The sequence below is a fragment of the Lithobates pipiens genome, unplaced genomic scaffold (genome assembly GCF_037356315.1).
Source record: "Lithobates pipiens isolate NorthernLeopardFrog02 unplaced genomic scaffold, aLitPip1_a1.2 Scaffold_35, whole genome shotgun sequence".
Lineage (NCBI taxonomy): Eukaryota > Metazoa > Chordata > Amphibia > Anura > Ranidae > Lithobates > Lithobates pipiens.
Window position 1 is genome coordinate 11,467,994 of NW_027507811.1, and position 21,278 is coordinate 11,489,271.

General features: G+C 46.5%; 2 protein-coding genes across 2 annotated transcripts in view; both read right to left on the reverse strand.

Annotated features, from left to right (window-relative positions):
• Positions 1–20,550, reverse strand: part of LOC143955486 (uncharacterized) — a 42,741-nt gene extending 22,191 nt beyond the window's left edge. Inside the window, exon 1 of the mRNA XM_077465525.1 lies at positions 16,389–20,550. Within this exon, the coding sequence (XP_077321651.1) occupies positions 16,389–19,273 (2,885 nt within the window). The 5' untranslated portion in view covers positions 19,274–20,550. The remainder of the gene's footprint in view (positions 1–16,388) is intronic.
• LOC143955773 (uncharacterized) lies at positions 1,069–4,811 on the reverse strand. The gene is made up of 2 exons (XM_077465895.1): positions 4,615–4,811; positions 1,069–2,696 (listed from the first exon to the last, which is right to left on the reverse strand). The coding sequence occupies exons 1-2, from the start codon at positions 4,697–4,699 to the stop codon at positions 1,345–1,347; spliced, it is 1,437 nt and encodes a 478-aa protein (XP_077322021.1). The 5' UTR covers positions 4,700–4,811; the 3' UTR covers positions 1,069–1,344.
• Positions 20,551–21,278: the final 728 nt, after the last annotated feature.

A 21,278-nucleotide genomic window follows, 5' to 3' on the forward strand; every position in this document is an offset into this window, starting at 1 on the left:
CTAGTAAAAAAAAAAAATGTATAATAAAAATACCATAAATCTATCCCCTATTTTGTAGACGTATTTATTTTGTAGACGTATGTAGACCTATTTTGTTTGCGCAAACCGATCTATATACGTTTATTGCCATTTTTTTATTTATTTTTTTTACCAAAAATAGGCTACATATTGGCCTAAACCAGTGTTTCTCAAATGCAGTCCTCAGGCCCCCCCAACAGGTCATGTTTTCAGGTTTTCCATTATTTTTCACAGGTGATTTGATCAGTTTCACTGCCTTAGCAATTACCACAGCCGTTTCATCTGAGGGAAATCCTGAAAACATGACCTGTTGGGGGGCCCTGAGGACTGGATTTGAGAAACACTGGCCTAAACTGAGAAAGAAATTCGTTTTTTTTATATATTTTTTGGGGATATTTATTATAGCAAAAAGTACAAAAAATAGCTTTTTTTTTTTTTTTTCAAAATTGGCCCTCTTTTTTTGTTTATAGAGCAAAAAAATAAAAACTGCAGAGGTGATCAAATACTACCAAAATAACGCTCCATTTGTGTGGGGGGGGAAAACGGACGTCAATTTTGTTTGGGTGCAACGCCGCACGACTGCGCGATTATCAGTTAAAGCGATGAAGTATTCATCCAGCCATGAAAAATTCTGACCGCATTTCAATAAACATAGTGATTTCCTATAATCGTCAGCTCCATCTACTGGCCATAATTTGACATTTTTCCTAAAAAAAAAAAATACCTTGGGAAAGAAAAAAAAATAACTTCACATTGTGGCCACTGGAAGGTGCCAATGGTTATAGATAAACTACGACCAACATTTGTCACAGCTCATGCGTGGCACGTTTATTCAACAATTTTTTTTTGTAAAAAGAAGACCTGTAAGTGTTTGTAAAATCTTCCACCACAAAATGTACTCAGCCAATGAGAGGTAATGACTCCATTTTCATTTTAAAAGGCCTAGAGGACCGCCTTTTAAGTGGCGGGGTTAACGTGTTTCGTCCTGAAAGACGACTTGAGAAAAAAGACCTCTTGCAAGAGTTTACACCACAAAATGTACTCAGCCAATGAGAGGTAAGGACTCAATTTTTATTTTTTTCCTGCTATCAATGGCCGAACGGTACAACACTTCATCCATGTCTCTGATCTCCTTATCAACTGTTTCTTCCATGATGAAGATCAGCCATGGAGTATATCTGAGGTGTATATCAGGGTGTGCTTCTTCCCCACATGTCCAGCAACATTCATATACAAGATATTTCCCGCACTCACTAATACACCTCAAGGGTTGTGTGGGACCCCCTGATGTACAGGAAGACAGGAATTCAGTGAGGAACATTTCCCTCACTCAGGACTGGAAAGGGGCTTCTCTCCCGTGTGAGATCTCTGATGTCTGGAAAGATGGGACTTCTCTGAAAAACGTTTCCTGCACTCAGGGCAAGAATACGGCTTCTTCCCCGCGTGTGATTTCTGATGTCTGGAAAGATGGGAATTCCTTGAAAAACATTTCCCGCACTCAGGACAGGAATACGGCTTCTCACCCGTGTGCAACCTCTGATGTCTCTTTTGAGTGGACTTGTCTGAAAAACATTTCCCGCACTCAGAACAGGAGTGCGGTTTTTCCCCCGTGTGAGACCTCTGATGTGTGAGAAGTTGTGCTTTGATTAAAAAACTTTTCCCGCACTCAGTACAGGAATACAGCTTCTCACCCGTGTGAGACCTCTGATGTCTGACGAGTTCTGATTTTTGTGCGAAACAAGTTCCACACTCAGGACAGGAATAGGGCTTCTCAGTCATGTGTGAACTCTGATGATAGGAAAGACTGGACTTATTTGAAAAACATTTACCGCACTCAGGACAGGAATACGGCTTCTCACCCGTGTGCAATCTCTGATGGCTGTAAAGACTTGATTTACTTGAGAAAAATTTTCCACACTCAGGACAGGAAAGTGACTTTTCCCCCGTGTGCAATCTCTGGTGTCTGTAAAGACTGGAATTGCATGAAAAACATTTTCCGCACTCAGGACAGGAATATGGCTTCTCAGCCATGTGTAATCCCTGATGTCTGGAAAGATGTGACTTCATTGAAAAACATTTTCCACACACAGAACAAGAATACGGCTTCTCACCCGTGTGGGACCTCAGATGTCTATGAAGAAGTGCCTTATTTGAAAAATATTTTCCACACTCGGGACAGGAGTACGACTTTTTCCCTTTGTGAGACCTCTGATGTGTGACAAAACGTGATTTTTTTACAAAACATTTCCCGCACTCAGAACAGGAATATGGCTTTTCCTGTGTGTGGGACCTCTGATGTATGGAAAGATTGGACTGCTCTGTAAAACCCATCCCGCACTCAGTACAAGAAAATCTATTTGTTGGAAAAACAGCACCGTCCCGCACAGTCTGAGGTTCCTCAGGATAAGAGGAATACGATGGTCCGGCACCGTCCCGCACAGTCTGAGGTTCCTCGGGATAAGAGGAATACGATGGTCCGGCACCGTCCCGCACAGTCTGAGGTTCCTCGGGATAAGAGGAATACGATGGTCCATCTACACTGTGTGGTGTCGGATGGACATTTGAGGTAGTCGGGTTTTCTCCTGGACTATACTGTGTGATGTCCTCATCTTCTACTTTACAGTCTGGAGACAAAGTGAGACAATCCTCTGAGGTTTTCCTCATCTCCCGTCCATCTACTAAAATAGAAAGAACAAAGATTATTACTAGACATCAGCTGATTGGTTCCCCTAAACCAGGACTCCGCCCACATCAGGCAGCTTTGTCTCTGAAGATCTTACAATTCCCCCCTCAAGGTAACTAGTAAATGGGTCCTCTGATCTCCTACCAGATCATTTCTTTATTCATGGACCTTAGTCAGAGAGGGAGGAAACAACGAGAACTGTCTTTTAGAGCAAGTAACACCAGGAGAATTGCTCTGTCAGAGATCTTGCTGGACCTGAGCATGGGAAAGAAGACCCAAGACACATACTCCAGATGCCTAGGTTGAGTAATGTCAATGGTTAAAATCAACATTTTGCTGCCATCTGATCCCCAGAATCTCCATAAGTCCAGTCTAGATACATAAATTGTGTCGGCAGCACAGAGAAGGAAGATTATCGGAGAGAAATCCAGGAATACAGGACGGGGAACACAGCTCAGGAAAGTGACCAGGGGATTACATGCTGATATCACCCAGCCCCCGCCCTACTCTGGACCAATCAGTGAGCAGTATGGGTGGAGGAATGGATTTAGTGTTAATGACCCACCTGTGCTGATCTCTGTAGGAGTGTCCTCCTCTATAAATGTCCCCGTTATTCCATCCTCCTCCATAGACTGCTGATCATCCCTCACATACCTCTCTTCTTCTTCTTCTGATTTCACCTCAAATTCTATATCGATTGGATCTCCACTCTAAACCAAGAAAATGAGAGAGAAAATCATCTGTAAGATAAGAGCTTTAATATTGTGACATCACATAAAAAATCCACACATTGTCTCTGTAAGTGAATGCTCTAGATTCTCCGTCCCACCAACCTTGTAACAGTGGGGGATGGTGTGACCTTCCTGTGTGGAATCCCGGGAATACAGAGGACGGGGACATCTCTCTGGTGGGTTCCTGGTATTAGGCGGCTCCATCTTATCCTTGTGTCCTTCTGAAAACTCCTCCATCACACCATACTCCTCATCCTCCTCTTTATACTCTTCTTTAACATCAATATAATAATCTCTGATTTTTCCACTCTGCAATATATTATAAAACATTTATTGTAAAATACATGCTGATGTATACAGTATAACTATAAATAATTGTCAAACATCTACCTGATGATGGTGGGGGATGGTGTGATCTTCCTGTGTGGAGTCCCGGGAATACAGAGGACGGGGACATCTCTCTGGTGGGTTCCTGGTATTAGGTGGCTCCATTGTGACATCCGTGTGTCCTCCTGAGCGTTTCTTCATTACACTATCCTCACCATCCTCCTCTTTTATCTCTTTTTTAACATTAATACTATAATCCCAGAGGTTTCCAGTCTGAATATATAATAAAACATTAATTGTAACAAACATGTTTGTGTATAAATCATAACTACCAATAATTGATAATCATCTACCTGATGATGGTGGGGGATGGTGTGACCTTCCTGTTTGGAATTCCGGGAATACAGAGGACGGGGACATCTCTCTGGTGGGTTCCTGGTATTAGGCGGCTCCATCATATCCTTGTGTCCTTCTGAAAAGTCCTCCATCGCTCCATACTCCTCATCCTCCTCTTTATACTCTTCTTTTGGAACAATATTACTATCCCCGAGGTTTCCACTCTGCAATATATTATAAAATATTTATTGTAAGAAACATGCTTGTGTATAAAGTATAACTACTGCCAGGTGTCAATCATCTACCTGATGATGGTGGGGGATGGTGTGATCTTCCGGTGTGGAATCCCGGGAATACAGAGGACGGGGACATCTCTCTGGTGGGTTCCCATTACTGGATCCATCTGTAGGAAACACACACACTGACTGAATACATTGTTTCTATGTGTTTATCAGATGATGGGGGGTCTAGGTGGAGCCTCCGTACTGCTCTCTCCTTTACAATAAAGTCTCCTCTTACCCGGTGATGTGAGGGGCGGCTGATTGTCCATCATGACGTCCTTGTAGAGATCCTTGTGTCCTTCTAAATACTCCCACTCCTCCATGGAGAAATAGACAGTGACATCCTGACACCTTATAGGAACCTGACACACACAATGATACAGTCACCATCCAGACACATCCCTTGTCTGTTACTGGATAATGTCCCAGAATCCTCCTCACCTCTCCTGTCAGCAGCTCGGTGATCTTGGTGGTGACTTCAGGAATCTTTTTATTTCTCTATTCTATCAGGAAGGGAGGTGGAGGCAACGTGATGATCATATGAACATCAAACTTCACAGGAGGAAAACTTGCTACCTCATGCCACAATGAACTTCCTGTCTGTGGCTGACATCACTTCCTGTCTTCCATAGAGACTTCCTGTCTGGGTAGAAGTGATACTACCATCTTGTGGAGCTCAGAGGAACTACAGCCCGTCTCGTAGTGTGAATACGCCCTTGTGCTGTGTGTGTATGTACTGTATATCCTTATAGATGGGGTCATCTTCACTCCCACCAAGGGGAATACAAATATATTACTGCCTAATATAGTTCAGCCTTTCGCAGCCAGGGTTCCTCCAAAGGTTTCTAGGGGGTTCCTTGAGAAATGGAGAACTTTTGTCTCTCAGGAACAAGGATTTAATGATGATGTAAAATGTGTTTCTCCCACTGACTATGGATATAAGGGGCTCCTTTTCCCAGTGGTCACCAATAAAGGACCAATAAACAGATCACTTGGAGTGAGATCTGGATTTGGACTGAATTCAGGTTTAGATACAATTTTTCTTGTTTGTGGGGTCAGTGAACGGCAGAAGTAAAAGGGTATTCAGCCAAGTTGAACATCCAGTTGCAGTATTGCTACTGCTGCTAAATGTGGCAGCTTCCTGAGAATGACCTTGATGTTGCGTCTGTATTTGTGTCAGAGGCCTGAAGACAAGATATATGGTGATGAGGAGATCCTTCATCTGTTGTTCCACCAGAGTTAGCCTATCTACTTAGAGCATGGTCCCTAGTAGTGTCTAATCTGCCATGCAACCTGAAGACAAGATTTTTGGTAATGAGAAAACCCTTCCACCATTGTCCAACCAGCTTGGAATGCAGCTCTTTTCCAGCACAAACCATGGCTGCTGTTGTTGAACATCCAGTTGCAGTATTGCTACTACTACTAAATGTGGCAGCTTCCTGAGGATGATCTTGATGTGGCCTTTGTATTTGTGTCAGAGACCTGAAGACAAAATATGTGGTGATGAGGAGATCCTTCAACTGTTTTCCAACCAGCCTGGAACACAGATCTTCAACAACAGAAACTGTTGTATGACACTGGAACTCAGAGTCAGCCTACCTACCCTACGCTTAGTCCCTAGTAATGTCTAATCTGTCATGCAACCTGAAGACAAGTTTTTGGTAATGAGAAAACCCTTCCACCATAGTCCAACCAGCCTGGAACGTAGCTCTTCATAAGCAAAAACCATGGCATGACACTGGAATTCAGAGTCATCCTGAAGACAAGATATGTGCTGATGAGGATATCCTTCAAATGTTTTCCAACTAGCCTGGAACAGAGCTCTTTACCAGCAGAAACCATGGTATGACATTGGTACTCAGAGTCAGCCTACCTACTTTATGCTTCCTAGTGTGTCTACTCTTTCATGCAACCTGAAGACAAGATCTGCTGTGATGAGGAAACAGATCTCCTGCAGCCTATAAGCACCCATTTCCATTTTTAGCAGATCTCCTTCAGTCTATTAGCACGCATTTCCCTTTTTTTCTAAGAAGATCTCCTGCAGCCTGTTAGAATCCATTTGCCTTTTTTTATCAGACCTCCTGCAGTTTATTAGCATCCATTTCCTTGCTAAAGGGGGACACGGCACTTATTTCAGCTTTTGTGGTCTGGTTAAACCTGTCCCTTCTGGTGTGGCATTCTATAGCTAGATTTATCTTAGGGTTCCATAGCCAGGATAGGATAGAGCCAGGTTTTTTTTTTTCAATAATCTGTTTATTAATATCTTTTTCTACATCACAAACTCATCATAAAACATACATGGAAAAAAAATATTTCCAGAATACATACAACAATAACACATTACATTCTAATCACAGCAACCCCAGAAACAAAAAAAAAAGGAGAAAAATAAAAAACCCAGAACAACCCCTCCCTAAAACATAAAAATTCTCTCTCCCTCACCTCCAATCAGTCCCATCCAAAAGCCCCCTACACCATTCCTTCCTTCTTGAGTCATCATACCTTAATTATTCTATAACTGGTAAATAATCTGTTAACCCCTATGCTTCCAACTGATCCCAAGATAAAAATGGTGTCAACCCTGGTAATGTCAGGTTAGGTATCCAACAGCCACTTGTGGTAGCTAGAGGTTCGGTTGCATGACAGACTAGATGCTACTAGGGACTAAGCTCAGAGTGGATTGGCCAAGTCTGAGTTCCAGTGCCGCACCACTGTTTTTGTCAGAAAAAAGTTGCGTTCCAGGCTGGCTGGACAATGGTGGAGGGTTTCCTCATTACCACAGATCTGGTCTTCAGGTTGCATGACAGATTAGATGGTACTAGGGGCTAAGCACAGAGTAGATAAGATTATTCTTAGTTCCAGTAACGCACCATGATTCCTGCTGGTGAAGAGCTGCATTCCAGGCTGGTTGGACAATGGTGGAACAGTTTCCTCATTAATGAAGATCTTGTCTTCAGGATGCATGACAGATTACACGCTACTAGCGACAAAGCGTTGAGTAGATAGGCTGACTCTGAGTTCCAGTGTCACACCATGGTTTCTACTGATGAATAGCTGTGTTCCAGACTGGTTGGAAAATTTTGGAATGTCTTCATCACGGCAGATCATGTCTTCAGGCTGCATGACAGATTAGACGCTACTAGGGACTAAGCGCAGAGTAGACCGGCTTACTCTGAATTCCAGTGTCACAACATGATTTCTGCTTGTGAAAAGCTGCATTCCAGGCTGGTTGGACAACGGTGGAAGTGTTTGCTCATTACCGCAGATCTTGTCTTCAGATTGCATGACAGATTAGAGATGCTACTAGGGACTAAGCGCAGAGTAGCAAGGCTGACTCTGAGGTCCAGTGCCATACCACAGTTTGTGTTGATGAAGAGCTCCGTTCCATGCAGATTGAACAACGAATGGAGGATTTCCTCACCACCACAGACTTTGTGTTCTGGTCTCAGACACCAAGATGAACACCACATGTTGATCATCCTCGGGGCTCCTGCAACTGGACTTTGCTGCAACATTTCATCTGGTGGTATCTCTATTAATAAATATATATACCTGGGCATATGAGCACAATTCCACCAGGACTCCTATTGATCCTTTGCTGATAATCCCTGTTTCTACACTGGATGTATAGACTATTATTAAGCTCTTCTTATATAAAGCTTGTATTATTTCTATCCTGGTGTACATCTATATACTTATGGTTGATGATATATGCTGGGCGCAGTAGTTCTTCTGCACACAGTTACCTTGATTAGAGTACTTGTTAATGTCCTTGGGAACGAAATGCCCTTGATTCACATTAGCACTGTCCTGAGTGGAGCACTGACCTGGGTGGGGGCACTGTCCTAGGTGAAGGCTCTGTCCAGGGTGAAGGCACTGTCCTGGGTGGGGGCCCTGCCCTGGGTGGAAGCAGGGTCCTCGGTGAAGGACATGTCCCAGGTGGGGGCCCTGTCCTGGGTAAAGTTCCTGTCCTAAGTGGAGGCCCTGTCCTGGGTGGAGGCACTGTTCTGGATGGGGGCTCTGTCCTGTCCTAAGTGGGGGCCCTATCTTGGGTGAAGGCCCTGTCTTGGGTCGAGCCCCTGTCTTGGGTGGGGGCCCTGTCGTTGGTGGAGACACTGTCCTGGGTGGGGGCCCTGCCCTGGGTGGAAGCAGTGTCCTGGGTGAAGGCCATGTCCAGGGTGGGAGACCTGTCATGGGTAGAGCTTCTGTCCTAAGTGGAGGCCCTGTCCTGGGTGTGGACCCTGTCCTGGGTGGAGGGCCTGTCATGGGTAGAGCTCCTGTCCTAGGTGGAAGCCCTTATTTTAGGTGGAGGCACTTTCATGGGTGGGGGCCCTATTTTGCGTGGAAGCCCAATATTGGGTGGAGGCACTGTACTGAGTGGAGGCTCTGTCCTTTGTGGAGGCACTGTCCTGGGTGGATGGGGGCCCTGTCCTGGGTGGAGGCACTGTTCTGGTTGGGGGCCCTGTCCTGGTTGGGGGTCCTGTTCTGAGTAGAGGCACTATCGTGGGTGGAGGCACTGTCCTGGGTGGGGACTCTGTCCTGCGTGAAGACACTGTACTGGGTGGTGTCCCTGTCCTGGGTGATGACCCAGTCCTGTGTGGGGGTTCTGTTCTGGGTGGGGGTCCTATCCTAGGTGGGGGAACTGTCCTAGGCGGAGGCAATGTCCTGGATGGGGGCCCTTTCCTCAGTGGTGACACTTTTCTGGGTGGGGTCTCTGTACTGGATGGAGGCCCTGTCCTGGGTAGAGATCCTGTACTGGGTAGAGGCACTTTCCTTGGTGGAGGCCCTGTCCTGAGTAGAGGCACTGTCCTGGGTAGGGGCTCTGTCATGGGTGGAGGCCTTGTCCTGAGTGAAGGCACTGCCCTGGGTGTGGTGCGGTTCTGTCCTGAGTGGAGGTCGTATCTTAGGTGGTGGCACTGTCCTGGGCGGAGGCCCTATCCTGGGTGGGTGGCCCTGAGCAGAGTGGTCACTATTCCCTGGGTCGGGGCAATGTCCTGGGTGAAGGCCCTGTCCTGGGTGGAGTCACTGCCAAATGCATTATCAATCCCACTCTTGCACTTCGTGAAGGTTCAGGTTCTTGTATTTACCCTAGGGGTTTAGAGCAATATCCTGCTTGGGAAGGACAATCCCCCCCCCCCCCCCCCCCCCCAAAAGAGGGCCACACTATCATATTTACTAAGAGGCAGAATAAAATGTCCATGATGTAGATGAGGGTTACATATAGTATGAGCAACATCAACCTTTTCTCTGTGACCAAGACCTAGTCTAGCACAGAGAATGATACCAATTAGTATCTGACCAATCTTATGTTTTTTTTTCTTCATGTACAGATAGGATGTCTCTATGGAACACAGGAAGTGATATCAGGTACAGACAGGAAGTTCCTGGTGAGAGTTGAGTCAGGAGGAAGTAGAGAGGAGACATTGCTGGAAGTGGTGTAGTGTCACAGTTTGATGCCTATCACAGGATGGTGCGGAAGTGACGTTGTTGCGTACTGCGCATGCGCGATGCGCTCCAAACGCTCGCGCCGTGCGTTCCAACATAGTTTCGGCAATACAGTTCAGCGAAACCATCACATAATGTTACGGAAGTGATGTTACACACAACACAAACACGGCCACGTTGTTGCGTACTGCGCATGCGCGATGCGTTCCAAACACTTGCGCCGTGCGTTCCAACATAGTTTCGGCAATATAGTTCAGCGAAACCATCACATAATGTTACGGAAGTGAAGTTACACACAACACAAACACTGGGCCGTTCGTTACAACACTAATACTTCCCTTGTTACCTAGTAGGTTTTGCATTGCTGGGACTTGTAGTGCCTATCCTGAGCTACATGCTTCAATGTTCAGTGTCCTCATCCCTATCCCCATGCTTCAATGTTCAGTGTCCATCCTTATCCCCGTGCTTCAATGTTCAGTGTCCTCATCCTTATCCCCGAGCTTCAATGTTCAGTGTCCATCCTTATCCCCGTGCTTCAATGTTCAGTGTCCTCATCCCTATCCGCGAGCTTCAATGTTCAGTGTCCTCATCCTTATCCCTGTGCTTCAATGTTCAGTGTCCTCATCCCTATCCCCATGCTTCAATGTTCAGTGTCCTCATCCCTATCCGCGAGCTTCAATGTTCAGTGTCCTCATCCTTATCCCTGTGCTTCAATGTTCAGTGTCCTCATCCCTATCCCCCTGCTTCAATGTTCAGTGTCCTCATCCCTATCCCCCTGCTTCAATGTTCAGTGTCCTCATCCTTATCCCCCTGCTTCAATGTTCAGGGTCCTCATCCCTATCCCCCTGCTTCAATGTTCAGTGTCCTCATCCCTATCCGCGAGCTTCAATGTTCAGTGTCCTCATCCTTATCCCCCTGCTTCAATGTTCAGTGTCCTCATCCCTATCCGCGAGCTTCAATGTTCAGTGTCCTCATCCCTATCCGCGAGCTTCAATGTTCAGTGTCCTCATCCTTATCCCCGAGCTTCAATGTTCAGTGTCCTCATCCCTATCCCCCTGCTTCAATGTTCAGTGTCCTCATCCCTATCCGCGAGCTTCAATGTTCAGTGTCCTCATCCTTATCCCCCTGCTTCGATGAGGACACTGAACATCGAAGCATGGGGATAAGGATGAGGACACTGAACATTGAAGCTTGCGGATAGGGATGAGGACACTGAACATTGAAGCACAGGGATAAGGATGGACACTGAACATTGAAGCTCGGGGATAGGGATGAGGACACTGAACATTGAAGCAGGGGGATAGGGATGAGGACACTGAACATTGAAGCTCAGGGATAAGGATGAGGACACTGAACATTGAAGCACAGGGATAAGGATGAGGACACTGAACATTTAAAGCTTGCGGATAGGGATGAGGACACTGAACATTGAAGCACAGGGATAAGGATGAGGACACTGAACATTGAAGCTTGCGGATCGGGATGAGGACACTGAACATTGAAGCATGGGGATAGGGATGAGGACACTGAACATTGAAGCACAGGGATAAGGATGAGGACACTGAACATTGAAGCTCGCGGATAGGGATGAGGACACTGAACATTGAAGCATGGGGATAGGGATGAGGACACTGAACATTGAAGCACAGGGATAAGGATGAGGACACTGAACATTGAAGCTCGCGGATAGGGATGAGGACACTGAACATTGAAGCATGGGGATAGGGATGAGGACACTGAACATTGAAGCACAGGGATAAGGATGAGGACACTGAACATTGAAGCTCGCGGATAGGGATGAGGACACTGAACATTGAAGCATGGGGATAGGGATGAGGACACTGAACATTGAAGCACAGGGATAAGGATGAGGACACTGAACATTGAAGCTCGCGGATAGGGATGAGGACACTGAACATTGAAGCACGGGGATAAGGATGGACACTGAACATTGAAGCTCGGGGATAAGGATGAGGACACTGAACATTGAAGCACGGGGATAAGGATGGACACTGAACATTGAAGCTGGGGGATAGGGATGAGGACACTGAACATTGAAGCATGTAGCTCAGGATAGGCACTACAAGTCCCAGCAATGCAAAACCTACTAGGTAACAAGGGAAGTATTAGTGTTGTAACGAACGGCCCAGTGTTTGTGTTGTGTGTAACTTCACTTCCGTAACATTATGTGATGGTTTCGCTGAACTGTATTGCCGAAACTATGTTGGAACGCACGGCGCAAGTGTTTGGAACGCATCGCGCATGCGCAGTACGCAACAACGTGGCCCGTGTTTGTGTTGTGTGTAACATCACTTCCGTAACATTATGTGATGGTTTCGCTGAACTGTATTGCCGAAACTATGTTGGAACGCACGGCGCGAGCGTTTGGAGCGCATCGCGCATGCGCAGTACGCAACAACGTCACTTCCGCACCATCCTGTGATAGGCATCAAACTGTGACACTACAGTGGCAAGCAGACGAAGGTAATAAGATCTTATTTTCTATTTACACCCAGTAACCCCCGCCCATCATGTTCCGTCCTCTTCCTCCATAGTCACTGTGACGTCTTTTATCTCCAGCAAATGATGATATACACATATATAGTGTGGACATGTAGAATAACCACTTCAGATCACACAACACTCTTATATTAATTAATAAACCACAGACCTGACCAGAGAGGTGGGGGGGATTCTAGGAGGGTCACTTGATTTATTTTTATTTTTTAATTAATACTTAATTCTAGAGTTTTCCTCCTGTGAAGTCTGGTGATCATCGGACCATCACATTCCTCCACCTTCCTCCCTGACATAATAGAGAATCAAAATGAAAATTCTAGAATTCACAGAGGAGATCACCGAGCTGCTGACAGGAGAGGTGAGGAGGATTCTGGGAATTCTGGGACATTATCCAGTAACAGACAAGGGATGTGTCTGGATGGTGACTGTATCATTGTGTGTGTGTCAGGTTCCTATAAGGTGTCAGGATGTCACTGTCTATTTCTCCATGGAGGAGTGGGAGTATTTAGAAGGACACAAGGATCTCTACAAGGACGTCATGATGGACAATCAGCCGCCCCTCACATCACCGGGTAAGAGGAGACTTTATTGTAATGCCCCGTACACACGACCGGTTTTCTCGTCGCAATAAACTCTGAAGGTTTTTTACGACGGGGTTCCCAAAGGAATTCCGCTGAAACTGTCTTGCGTACACACGATCACACCAAAGTCTGACCGTCAAGAACGCTGTGACGTACAACACGTACGACGGGACTAGAAAAAGGAAGTTCAATAGACAGTAGCCAATAGCTTCCGTCTCGTACTTGCTTCAGAGCATGCCTCGTTTTTGGTCCGTCAGAAACAGCATACAGTCGAGCGGTTTTCCCGATAGGAATTGGTTCCGTCGGAAATATTTAGAACATGTTCCATTTCTAGGTCCGTCAGAATTTTCGAAAACAAAAAAAAAGTCTGATGAGGCATACACACGATCGGAATATACGATGAAAAGCTTCCATCTGACTTTTTCTGTCGGACATTCCGCTTGTGTGTACGCGGCATCAAGGAGAGAGCAGTACGGAGGCTCCACCTAGATCCCCCATCATCTGATAAACACATAGAAACAATGTATTCAGTCAGTGTGTGTGTTTCCTACAGATGGGTCCAGTAATGGGAACCCACCAGAGAGATGTCCCCGTCCTCTGTATTCCCGGGATTCCACACAGGAAGGTCACACCATCCCCCACCATCATCAGGTAGGTGAGGAACAATCACTGATAGTATCATTAGGATCTGTACATTATCTGCATTGTTACAATTGAATTCATTTTTATTATATATTCAGAGTGGAAACCTGAGAGATTCTAAAGTTGAGGTTAAAGAAGAGATAAAAGAGGAGGATGATGAGGATGGGGTGATGGAGGAGTGATCTGTGAAAAGCACAGGGCGCCAGTGGCGGACCTGTCAATTCTGGTGTTCAATGGCAAATGCCAACCGAGCACCACAGTGCCGGACAGTGAGCACAGGGCCCGCTAGAAGACATCGGGCCCTGTGTCAACCGAGCTCCACAGTGCCGGACAGTGAGCACAGGGCCCGCTAGAAGACGTAGGGCCCTCAGGCCACCCTCATGAACTCTGTTTGGTCAGAGACATTCACACCAGTGGCCTGCTGGAGGTCATAATGTAGGGCTCTGGCAGTGCTCAGCCTGCTCCTCCTTGCACAAAGGAGCAGATACCGGTCCTGCTGGTGGGTTAAGGACCTTCTAAGGCCCTGTCCAGCTCTCCTAGAATAACTGCCTGTCTCCTGGAATCTCCTCCAAGCTCTTGAGACTGTGTTGGGAGACACAGCAAACCTTCTGGCAATGGAACATATTGATGTGCCACCCTAGAGGAGCTGTTCTGCCTCTATTGGATCCAGGTATGGCCTCATGCCACCAGTAGTGACACTGACCCTAGCCACATGCTAGAGAAAAATGGAAAAGATGAGTAGGGAATAAAAAAAAATATCAGTGGCCTCCACCTGTAAAACCATTCCTGTTTTGGAGGTCGTCTCATTGTTGCCCATCTAGTTCAACTGTTGTGAATTTCATTAACAGCAAAGCAGCTGAAACTGATTAACAACCCTCCTCTGCTACCTACCTGACCAGATCCATATCCCAGGAGTTTCCTTGACTTGTTTCTATACTCTGATTAAGAAGTAGAAGAATGTATGTGGCCTCACACAATGTGTAAATAAAGTAAAACAAATACCCAAAGTACCATCATCCGAATTAAGTGGGATAGAGATTTGGGAGTCTGGTCCCCGACCAGAACCACCAGGAAAAAGGGGAGCTTGCGGACACATAGTAAAAAAGAGCAATATAGGGAACATGACAACCTCACCCTACGCGTTTCATCCCATAGGACTTCAACAGGGGCTTCAGTAAGAGTACCCATTCTTTTGTTCTTTTCCACTCGCCTTGATGTCACTGACGTGAAATGCCTTGGGGATCACCCCTTGGTTCATACACTGTGTGAAATATTACATCTGAGTTCCATGTGGATTTCAAGGACTAATTCACTTGTTTATGATTTGGACTTTATAGTGTCCTTTTTGGTGTTAGTCACTTCACCTTTCTTTATTTCTATTACTTTAGTGCTACATTGTCGTTTTTCGTTTGTATATGAATTTGGTCACATTCGTGTGTAGCTGCTTTTTTCACTTTTTTTGTAGGTTAGCGCAATCATTTTTCCTTATATATCCTTTTAAGTCTTATTATACGCTGCTCAAAAAAATTAAAGGAACACTTTTTAATCAGATTTGGGAGTCTGGTCCCCGACTAGAACCACCAGGAAAAAGGGGAGCTTGCGGACTATCTCGGCACGGGTTGAAAATGAGATATAAATGAATGTGTAGACTGATAAATATACACATTTTCTTCTTCCAATTCTTACTGAAGCCCCTGTTGAAGTCCTATGGGATGAAACGCGTAGGGTGAGGTTGTCAGGTTCCCTATATTGCTCTTTTTTACTATGTGATCATGTTTTTAAAAATAAGTAATTTGTATTACTTTACCGCTACATTGTAGTTTTTTTTTTTTATAATAAGACTTACCTGTAGGTACTTGTTAAAAAAAAGAAAAGACTTCCACTTTATGGTCACAATCTCCATCCAAGCAATGCTGTCAATGTGTCACTGTACTCTCAAGTATCACAGCTCATTTATTTGTATAAAACCACGCCTTACGAAAAAAAATTAAATGAAGGCATCTATAATCTTTTGGCAAATCTGACAAGTATTCATCCAGCCATGAAAAATTCTGACCACATTTCAATAAACGTAGTGATTTCCTATAATCGTCAGCTTCCTCTAGTGGTCATAATTTGACATTTTTCCTAAAAAAAAAAAAAAACGTAACTCCACATTATGGCCACTGGAAGGTGCCAATGGTTATAGATAAACTACGACCTACATTTGTCACAGCTCATGCGTGTCGCATTTGTTCAACAATTTTTTTTGTAAAAAGACCTGTAAGTGTTTGTGAAATCTTCCACCACAAAATGTCCTCAGCCAATGAGCGGTAATGACTCCATTTTTATTTTAAAAGGCCTAGAGGGCCGCCTTTTAAGTGGTGGGGTGAACGCGTTTCGTCCTGAAAGACAACTAAAGAAAACAGACCTCTTGCAAGATTTTACACCACAAAATGTACTCAGCCAATGAGAGGTAAGGAGTCCATTTTTATTTTTCTCCTGCTATCAATGGTCGACACGGTACAACACTTCATCTATGTCTTTGGTGATCTCTGATCTCCTTATCAACTGTTTCCTCCATGATGAAGATCAGCCATGGAGTATATCTGAGGTGTATTGCTTCTTCCCCACATGTCCAGCAACATTCATATACAAGACATTTCCCGCACTCACTAATACACCTCCAGGGTTGTGTGGGACCCCCTGATATACAAGACAGGACTTCAGTGAACAGCAATTCCCTCACTCAGGACAGGAATATCGCTTCTCCCCCGTGTGCAATCTCTGATGTCTGCAAAGACTGGACTGGAATGAAAAACATTTTCCGCACAATTCCCTCACTCAGGACAAGGAAGGGGCTTCTCCCCCAAGTGAGATCTCTGATGTCTGGAAAGATGGGACTTCTCTGAAAAAGGTTTCCTGCACTCGGGGCAAGAATACGGCTTCTTTCCCCGTGTGCAATTTCTGATGTCTGGAAAGATGGGAATTCCTTGAAAAACATTTCCCGCACTCAGGACAGGAATACGGCTTCTCACCCGTGTGTGACCTCTGGTGTCTCTTTTGAGTGGACTTGTTTGAAAAACATTTACCGCACTCAGGACAGGAATACGGCTTCTCACCCGTGTGCGACCTCTGATGGCTGTAGAGACTGGATTTGCATGAGAAACATTTTCCACACTCAGGACAGGAAAGTGACTTTTCTCCCGTGTGCAATCTCTGATGGCTGTAAAGACTGGAATTGCATGAAAAACATTTTCCGCACACACGACAGGAATATGACTTCTCAGCCATGTGTAATCCCTGATGTCTGAAAAGATGGGTCTTCCTTGAAAAACATTTTCCACACTCAGGACAGGAATACGGCTTCTCACCCGTGTGCGACCTCTGATGTCTCTTTTGAGTGGACTTGTTTGAAAAACATTTCCCGCACTCAGAACAGGAGTACGGTTTTTCCCCCGTGTGAGACCTCTGATGTGTGAGAAGTTGTGCTTTAATTAAAAAACGTTTCCCGCACTCAGAACAGGAATGTGGCTTCTCACCCGTGTGAGACCTTTCATGTCTGCCAAGTTCCGATTTGTGTGCGAAACAAGTTCCACACTCAAGACAGGAATACGGCTTCTCAGTCATGTGTGAACTCTGATGATAGGAAAGACTGGACTTACTCGAAAAACATTTACCGCACTCAGGACAGGAATACGGCTTCTCACCCGTGTGCGACCTCTGATGGCTGTAAAGACTGGATTTACTTGAGAAACATTTTCCACACTCAGGACAGGAATATGGCTTCTCACCCGTATGCAATCTCTGATGTCTGTAAAGACTGGATTTACTTGAGAAACATTTTCCACACTCAGGACAGGAATATGGCTTCTCACCCGTGTGCAACCTCTGATGGTTGTAAAGATGGGAATTCCTTGAAAAACATTTCTCGCACTCAGGACAGGAATACGACTTCTCACCCGTGTGCAACCTCTGATGTCTGTAAAGACTGGATTTACTTGAGAAACATATTCCACACTCAGGACAGGAGTATGGTTTTTCCCCTGTGTGAGACCTCTGATGTGTGAGAAGTTGTGCTTTAATTAAAAAACTTTTCCCGCACTCAGAACAGGAATACAGCTTCTCACCCGTGTGAGACCTCTGATGTCTGACAAGTTCTGATTTTTGTGTGAAACAAGTTCCACACTCTGGACAGGAATACGGCTTCTCAGTCATGTGTGAAATCTGATGATAGGAAAGACCAGACTTATTCGAAAAACATTTACCGCACTCAGGACAGGAATACGGCTTCTCACCCGTGTGCAACCTCTGATGGCTGTAAAGACTGGATTTACTTGAGAAACATTTTCCACACTCAGGACAGGAAAGTAATTTTTCCCCCGTGTGCAATCTCTGGTGTCTGTAAAGACTGCAACTACGTGAAAAACATTTTCCGCACTCACGACAGGAATATGACTTCTTAGCCATGTGTAATCCCTGATGTCTGGAAAGATGTGACTTCAATGAAAAACATTTTCCACACACAGAACAAGAATACGGCTTCTCACCCGTGTGGGACCTCAGATGTCTGTGAAGAAGTGCCTTATTTGAAAAATATTTTCCACACTCAGGACAGGAGTACGACTTTTTCCCCTTGTGAGACCTCTGATGTGTGACAAAATGTGATTTTTTTACAAAACATTTCCCGCACTCAGAACAGGAATATAGCTTTTCCTGTGTGTGAGACCTCTGATGTATGGAAAGATTGGACTTCTCTGTAAAACCCATCCCGCACTCAGTACAAGAAAACCTATTTGTTGGAAAAACAGCACCGTCCCGCACAGTCTGAGGTTCCTCAGGATAAGAGGAATACGATGGTCCGGCACCGTCCCTCACAGTCTGAGGTTCCTCAGGATAAGAGGAATACGATGGTCCGGCACCGTCCCGCACAGTCTGAGGTTCCTCGGGATAAGAGGAATACGATGGTCCGGCACCGTCCCGCACAGTCTGAGGTTCCTCAGGATAAGAGGAATACGATGGTCCGGCACCGTCCCGCACAGTCTGAGGTTCCTCAGGATAAGAGGAATACGATGGTCCGGCACCGTCCCGCACAGTCTGAGGTTCCTCAGGATAAGAGGAATACGATGGTCCGGCACCGTCCCACACAGTCTGAGGTTCCTTAGGATAAGAGGAATACGATGGTCCGGCACCGTCCCGCACAGTCTGAGGTTCCTTAGGATAAGAGGAATACGATGGTCCGGCACCGTCCCGCACAGTCTGAGGTTCCTCAGGATAAGAGGAATACGATGGTCCGGCACCGTCCCGCACAGTCTGAGGTTCCTCGGGATAAGAGGAATACGATGGTCCGGCACCGTCCCTCACAGTCTGAGGTTCCTCGGGATAAGAGGAATACGATGGTCCGGCACCGTCCCGCACAGTCTGAGGTTCCTCGGGATAAGAGGAATACGATGGTCCGGCACCGTCCCGCACAGTCTGAGGTTCCTCAGGATAAGAGGAATACGATGGTCCATCTACACTGTGTGGTGCCGGATGGACATTTGAGGTAGTCGGGTTTTCTCCTGGACTATACTGTGTGATGTCCTCATCTTCTACTTTACAGTCTGGAGACAAAGTGAGACAATCCTCTGAGGTTTTCCTCATCTCCCGTCCATCTACTAAAATAGAAATACAAAGATTATTACTAGACATGAGCTGATTGGTTCCCCTAAACCAGGACTCCGCCCACATCAGGCAGCTTTGTCTCTGAAGATCTTACAATTCCCCCCTCAAGGTAACTAGTAAATGGGTCCTCTGATCTCCTACCAGATCATTTCTTTATTCATGGACCTTAGTCAGAGAGTGAGGAAACAACGAGAACTGTCTTTTAGATCAACACCAGGAGAATTGCTCTGTCAGAGATCTTGCTGAACCCGAGCATGGAAAAGAAGACCCAAGGCACATACTCCAGGTGCCTAGGTCAGTGGCGTCACTAGGGGGGGGCCAGAGGGGGCCAATGGCCCCCCAACATTATACTTTGCCCTCCTATGTGCCCCCCAACTGAAAAAAAAACAGACACTGGGAATGCAGGGGACAGGCATGGACTGAGCCGCTGTGTTGCTGGCTCCGCCTCCACCTACTGAGTCTACTCCCGGCCACTGGTTGCTATTACTGCCTTGCGTCTAGCAATCGGTGACATCAGAGTCGGCATTGATGTCTCTCTCTCCCACTGAATAATACACAGCCGATCTGCTCCTTCGCCCCCTCCCCTCTCCTGTGTGTATACTGCGGAAAGCGTGAGCTCCTTAGCTTCACACTTGATTTCCCTGGAGCACACACAGGAGAGGGGAGGGGGGAGAAGGAGTAGATCGGCTGTGTATCATTCAGTGCGAGAGAAGAAGGAGGGGAGAGAGAGACATCAATGCCGGTTATCGGGCTCTGAGCTCAATATATGGAAAGTGAACATTCCCTCCCCCCCTCATGTTACTATAAAGGTTTTTGTTTTTTTACTAATCTGATAAATATATATGTCCCCAATGTAAGGGATCATTTACATTTGTAGTAAGAGGGCAAAAAAAGTAGGAATTTGAGCCATGGTTTTATTGTCACCTAAACCACTACTGGTCATGATCCCTGCAGAGCCTGGACCAGCTCTGTGACATCAGCCGACAGCGGGTTTTTGGGGAGGGGCAGAGCTGAAGCAGTGATGTCCAGAGGGGTGTGTACTTTGTGGATTGTCTAAGCTAGGGTTGTACCGATACTAGTATTGGTATCGGCACCGATAAAGAGCATTTGCCCAAGTACTTGTACTCGGGCAAATGCTCCTGATGCTTAACCCGATACCTGGACAGTCAGGGGTGATCGGTGTGTGGGGGAGTTACAGGCTTCTCCCCCTGAGGATTTCAGCTGCTTTAGTGAAATCTATACAGCGGCGATTGGTCCTTTTAACTCTCCCCACACGATGACTGCTGACTGTCACCGCATCCTCCACGCCCCCTCCGTTCTCCTGTCCCCCTCCATTCTTCCTCCATGCCCCCTCCGTTCTGCTGTCCCCCTCCGTTCTTCCCACATGCCCCCTCCATTCTTCCTCCATGCCCCCTCCATTCTTCCTCCATGCCCCCTCCATTCTTCCTCCATGCCACCTCTGTTCTGCTTACCCCCTCCGTTCTTCCCACATGCCCCCCCCGTTCTACTGTGCCCCTCCATTCTTCCTCCATGCCCCCTCCGTTCCGCTGTCCCCCTCCGTTCTTCCTCCATGCCCCCTCCGTTCTCCTGCCCCCTCCGTTCTTCCTCCATGCCCCCTCCGTTCTGCTGTCCCCCTCCATTCTTCCTCCATGCCCCCTCCGTTCCGCTGTCCCCCTCGTTTCCTCCTCCATGCCCCCTCCGTTCTACTGTCCCCCTCTGTTCCTCCTCCATGCCCCCTCCGTTCTACTGTCCCCCTCCGTTCTTCCTCCATGCCCCCTCTGTTCTACTGTCCCCCTCCGTTCTTCCTCCATGCCCCCTCCGTTCTACTGTCCCCCTCCGTTCTTCCTCCATGCCCCCTCCGTTCTGCTTTCCCCCTCCGTTCTTCCCACATGCTTCCTCCATTCTCCTGTCCCCCTCCATTCTTCCTCCATGTCTCCTCCGTTCTGCTGTCCCCGTCGAGTTCCTGCTCCATGCCCCCTCTGTTCTTCCTCCATGCCCCCTCCATTCTACTGTCCCCCTCCGTTCTTCCTCCATGCCCCCTCCGTTCTACTGTCCCCCTCCGTTCTTCCTC